General features: G+C 40.9%; 1 protein-coding gene across 1 annotated transcript; it reads left to right on the plus strand.

Moving 5' to 3' along the window:
- Positions 1–1,194: 1,194 nt before the first annotated feature.
- Positions 1,195–4,775, plus strand: mars2 (methionyl-tRNA synthetase 2, mitochondrial). Its single transcript, XM_042419649.1, has 3 exons — positions 1,195–1,764; positions 2,554–2,888; positions 3,527–4,775. The coding sequence occupies exons 1-3, from the start codon at positions 1,479–1,481 to the stop codon at positions 4,706–4,708; spliced, it is 1,803 nt and encodes a 600-aa protein (XP_042275583.1). The 5' UTR covers positions 1,195–1,478; the 3' UTR covers positions 4,709–4,775.
- The last annotated feature ends 795 nt before the right edge of the window (positions 4,776–5,570 follow it).

Below are 5,570 nucleotides of genomic sequence, written 5' to 3' on the forward strand. Positions count from 1 at the left end.
GAGATCGCGAGTAGCCTGTAAGTGTGTGCACGTTCACGCGAAGGAGGGTCACATCTGCAAGGGAGTCCGAAAATTCTGTAACACGTGGTTAACTGCAGGCAACGGAGCAGCTTCCTGGTTATTGCCAAGGCAAACAAAGGGAGGCGACATTTCTCCACTCCAGCCTTGTCATACACTGTATGCTGCTAAAAATAGACCTTAGAAGTATTCAGACCCTTTACTTTAAAAGTAGCGGCGGTAACACTTTACAAAATCATGCACTTAAGTAATGCTTTACTAATGCATGAATCACGATGCTTTAATGCATGAATGTATCATGAATTCCTGCTCCCTGCTCACCGTTAACAAATGATCAAGCCACTATGACTTTATGTGATTAGTTCACACTTAATAGATCATCAGTTAAGGGATTTTAATTCACGGTTGCTTCATACATTAATTCATATGCGGCCAAATTAGCTGAATTACATTAAAGTTTATATCAGGACCATGCATTTGCTCAGCCTCTCTGATTAAAAAAATAGCTTCATATTTCTTTGAGAATAGACCCAATGGTATTTTTGACAACGAGGACCGGACAGCGCTCTCCCTAACAATTAATAAAAAATAAAATAAAAATAATAAAGAGTGAGAGGAACAAAATGTGCAACAATTGACAGGTCTGATATATTCCAGTAAAGCTGTCTACTTCAGAAGTTACGTGAAAAGAAAATACACTATGTCGCGTTCAGCTCATATCAGAGCTGTCGTAATTACGAGTTTCCAATATGTAAATAGCGTTCATGTCAGTCTCCAAGACAGTCGTAATTACAACTTGGAAACTCGGATCTTTCTGAAAGCTCCGATATCTTCAATTTGGCACTTAATAATATGGAAATACCTAAAAACCAAGCAAACGTGGCGTGAATGCTTTACATCAGCCAAAGTACGTTGTTTAATGTAGTTTGTACACAAATTTAATGGATATATAGTGTAATTTTGTCAATGGACAGTATTTTAAGCCTTCATATGACCGGTTATCATACAACCCTCCTGACTTGTTACTTACGTGAACATGTGAATAATTCAGATCCATCCGATATGGCCTGAACGCAGCATGATACAGGTTAAACAAAACTTGGTAATCCTCGCAATCTGATTGGTCGTTGGTGTTCGTGGTACACAGTGCAGCGATTTGATTGGACGGTGGGCTGACGCTTATTAAAAACGGAAGAAGCTCTAACCTTGACAATCAAGCAACTCACGTGTGCTGCAGATCGAGGGAAAAAAAGCTTAAAATCCAAGTATTTCTGCTATTTTAATAGAAAATATTTGCCAGTACTAGTCTTACAATCTTAAGTTATTTTCCGAAATTGGTATCGTTACTCGCTGATCCGCTTTTCTTATCTTTTAGCTAGCTAAATGAATGACTAGCATTTACCAAATCATTAATACTATTGTTTGGTGGACTTCATGTGGGTCTCGCCTGCTATCCAACAATGAGGACACCGTTTATGTTTGTCACCAGAAGCTGTAACGCTGTTCACAGACTGCAGCAAAGCCCCTTTTTATCACCCATTTCAGCTCTATTGAGGCATCAGAAGATCGCTGTTTTGAGACACTCCAGCACCCATCTGTGCAAAGATGAAAGGAGTTACTACATCACCACCCCCATCTTCTATGTAAATGCGTCTCCTCATTTAGGACACTTGTATTCAGCAGTTTCAGCTGACTGCTTGCACAGGTATAAGCTACTTCAGGGATTCAAGTCAAAGTTTGCTACAGGTAACTCCTCAATTCACCTAAATGTATGCGTGCATGTTACTGTTGTTGCCATTGCTTGCATGTATTAAGTAGGAAACCTCACACTGAAAATCTCTACATTATCTGTAAAAGTTAAAGATGACACCCTGACATCTTTAATGGCGTATAAAGTACTCTGGTTTGAATAATAATGATTTTAACAGTAAAAAAGTTAAATTATCTATGTTAAAAAATCTTCCAAGCACATCTACTCCTTCTCTCTCATTGACAAACACAGAATCAATCAATGCAGTTGTGATGTCATTAAGTTATACTCTTATGTACACATCTTAAACTGAGATTTAAGGTATCTAAAGAAAAACAGTTGAGTAAAATGGCATCCTGCCACTGGGAGGTCCAGAAAGATAATATTTTTATCTTGTGTGTGTAACGGGGGAAAAAATATCATCTTTCAGGACTCGAGGGGCTGAAAAGATTAGTAGATTAATTGATTAGTCGATCAACAGAGAAGTAACAGCTATTTTCATAATCAGTTTATCATTTAAACAGTTTTAAAAGGAAAATGCCAAACATGTTCTTTATCAAATATGAGAGTTTGCTTTTTTTTCTGTTTTACATTATTGTAAATGGAATATCTCAAGGTTTTGGACTGTCAGTAAGACAAAACCAACAATTTGAAGATGTCATCTTTGGCTCTTGGAAATTTTGATGGGCATTTTTATGAACAATTCTTTTGACATTTCACAGACTAAACACTTAATAACTGCAGCCCTAATTCCTAATAACACATCCTATTATCTTGCATTCCAGGCACAGACGAACATGGCTCGAAAATTCAACAAGCTGCTGATGCTGCAGGGAAAGATCCCCTGTCCTTCTGCACCGATGTGTCCGAAAGATTCAAACATCTCTTCAGCAGCTGCAACATATCGTACACAGACTTTATAAGAACCACTGAGGAGAGACACCAGCAGGCTGTGGAGCATTTCTGGTCTGTTCTTTGGAGCAAAGGGCTCATCTACAAGGGGAGTTATGAAGGCTGGTACTCCACACAAGATGAAAGCTTCCTCACACCATTGCAGGTGACCGATGCTTTGGACTCGACAGGGAAGGAGATCAAGGTATCGCTGGAGAGTGGCCACAAAGTAAGTTGAAAGAAATTGAGCTCAAGTTTGATTTCAGTGGACATGAGTGGGTGCAAACTATACAAGGGCACTCTGACAGTTTTGCACATTTAAGATCAGTTTGCCTGTCACAAAGAATACTACTCAGCTTGTGGAAAGAGTTGTATAATGTCTTCTGTGTAGCTTTATAAACTGTGAGAAAAAATATCTGCTTGAGCTTTGAGACTACAGATTTATAACTGGAAGCCTGTGTGTGTGTATCTAAGAAAAAGATGCTATTGTGTTGCATTATGGGAAATGGAGGATCTAGTGTTGTTGGAGATGGACCCACACCTGACATTCCTGACAACATCTGTTATCTGTTGTGTGCACATTGTGACAAGAAGACTGCTCCTAGCAATAAAATGGTTAGGCACACAACCCCCCATAAAACCACGACTTATTGTTATTACACTTTGGTTTTTGTATGAATTAAACAAACAAGATATTGTGTGCTAATTAGTCAGCTTTAGAGATGGTTGAATGGACAGATATGAGAGTTGTATTCTCATCTAATTTGCAGGAAGGAAATAAGTGAATTTCTCAAAATGTCAAATTATTTATAGCTTTTGTGCAGTTTTACTCCATCACAAAAACAATGAGGCTGCTCTATTTTGCAGGTGGAGTGGATGAAAGAGGAAAACTACATGTTCCGCCTGTCTGCGTTCCGGTCTCAGCTGCTGGACTGGCTAAGATTAAATCCCGGGGCTGTACAACCGGAGCGTTTCTACCAGGCTGTTCTGCAGTGGCTGCAGGAGGACCTTCCTGACCTCTCAGTGTCCCGTCAGAGAAATCGCCTCCAGTGGGGGATCCCCGTCCCAGGAGACCCTGAGCAAACCATTTATGTGTGGCTGGATGCTCTGGTGAACTACCTTACAGTAGTTGGCTATCCAGATAAACACGAGCAGTGGTGGCATGTGGCTCACCACATTGTGGGAAAGGACATCTTAAAATTTCACGCCATCTACTGGCCATCTTTTCTTCTAGGGGCTGGGCTGCCACTGCCTCAGACAATACACGTGCACTCTCACTGGACAGTAGGTGGAAAGAAGATGTCTAAAAGTTTGGGTAATGTGGTCGATCCTCTTGAACGTTCACAGCTGTTCACAACTGATGGTATGAGGTACTTTCTGCTGCGTCAGGGGGTTCCAGACTCAGACTGTGATTACACAGATGACAAAGTTATCAAGCTGCTCAACGCAGAGCTCGCTGACTCTCTGGGCGGCCTTCTTAACCGCTGCACAGCTCCTGCACTTAACCCAGCTCAGGCCTACCCCTCTTTCTGCCCTCAGTCTTTCCCCATTCAACAGATCGGCCTTAACGGCAGGGCTGTGGTTGAAGACTATCACATGTTGGATGCTGTGAAAAGTCTCCCAGCTTTGGTGGAGCAGCATTACGAGAGCATGCATGTGTACAAAGCTCTGGAGGCCATCACTGCCTGTGTGAGGCTAACCAACGGGTTTGTTCAGCGGCACGCACCCTGGAAGTTAGATAGAAAGGACAGCAAAGACCAGTGCTGGCTCGACACAATCATCCACGTGTCTCTTGAATGCCTGAGGATATATGGCACACTCCTCCAGCCGATAGTGCCGGAGATATCTAACAAGCTCCTCTCCAGACTCGGGGTGCAACCAGGTGAGAGGAGCTGGAAAGCTCTGAACTTCCTGCCAAGGCATCAGGGAATGGACTGTCCCTTTGAAGGGAGAGCGCTGGGGTCGGACTCTGGAGTGCTTTTTAGTCGTTTGGAAAGTCAGAATGTAGATAAACAAAAACCAAAGAAAACAAAAAAGCAACAAAAGTGATCTAAGGAATTGTTTTATGTTCCCCGTACACCAATATTACAAATAAAAATATACAAACTTGGTGTTACCTTCATTTGAAATTACTGAACTGGCATTTTTAGTTTTATATACATACATCATAAATGGCTCTGATTTTGACTAACCTTGTTTTCATGTGGCTTTGAAAACAGTAGTTTACAAAAAATCTCACCACAACGTACATTACTGCTGGTAGTTCCTCTGGAGCTTTTGGTCGGTGGATTTTTCCCAGTTGTCATAAAACTGTCGATGTTCAAATTACATTTTTCCAAGCAGTTAAAGGAATTCTCATCCACGTTAGCTTAAGAAGTTAAGCATGAAAGTTCCTTCTTTTTTTGGAGACAGTAGTTACCAAGCAAGACACAACAGAGAGCTCCGAAACAGCTACTGATGGATCTTGTTGTGAGATTGTTTTGCCAACAGCTTTTCTTTTTCTGAAGCTGTTCCTTGACCGTTTCCGTCCATCAGTAATACTCCCGGCGCTAAACGGAGACAACCTAGCATCACAGCTGTACTGTTGTCCAATTAAAAGTTAGTTTGAGAAGGAGACGCATCCAGACTTCATCAATGTACTTGGATTTACTTGTAGGAGAATCTCACACTAGTTATGGAATAATTCTAAACCACAAATATAAAATGTTGAGATTAAATCCTTTGGGGTCAGATCTATTGATGTTTTTTTCCCATAACTGGAAAATTAAATGCACATGTAACTAATGTTCTTGTTTAAACAAACACCTTAATCTGAGTAACTCAGAGACCCAATCATACACTGGTCAACATAATCCCATTTTCTCTCAATTGGGGATCTCCAGGTTATTCAACATGTAAATGACTGCAAATG

The sequence above is a fragment of the Thunnus maccoyii genome, chromosome 8, assembly GCF_910596095.1.
Source record: "Thunnus maccoyii chromosome 8, fThuMac1.1, whole genome shotgun sequence".
Taxonomy (NCBI): Eukaryota; Metazoa; Chordata; class Actinopteri; order Scombriformes; family Scombridae; genus Thunnus; species Thunnus maccoyii.

Excerpts from the sequence above, each read along its gene's own strand:
- mars2 (XM_042419649.1), top strand. The coding sequence starts at position 1,479 with ATGAGGACACCGTTTATGTTTGTCACCAGAAGCTGTAACGCTGTTCAC. Across the intron at positions 1,765-2,553 it reads CAAGTCAAAGTTTGCTACAG|GCACAGACGAACATGGCTCG; the intron begins GTAACTCCTCAA and ends CTTGCATTCCAG. Across the intron at positions 2,889-3,526 it reads CGCTGGAGAGTGGCCACAAA|GTGGAGTGGATGAAAGAGGA; the intron begins GTAAGTTGAAAG and ends TCTATTTTGCAG.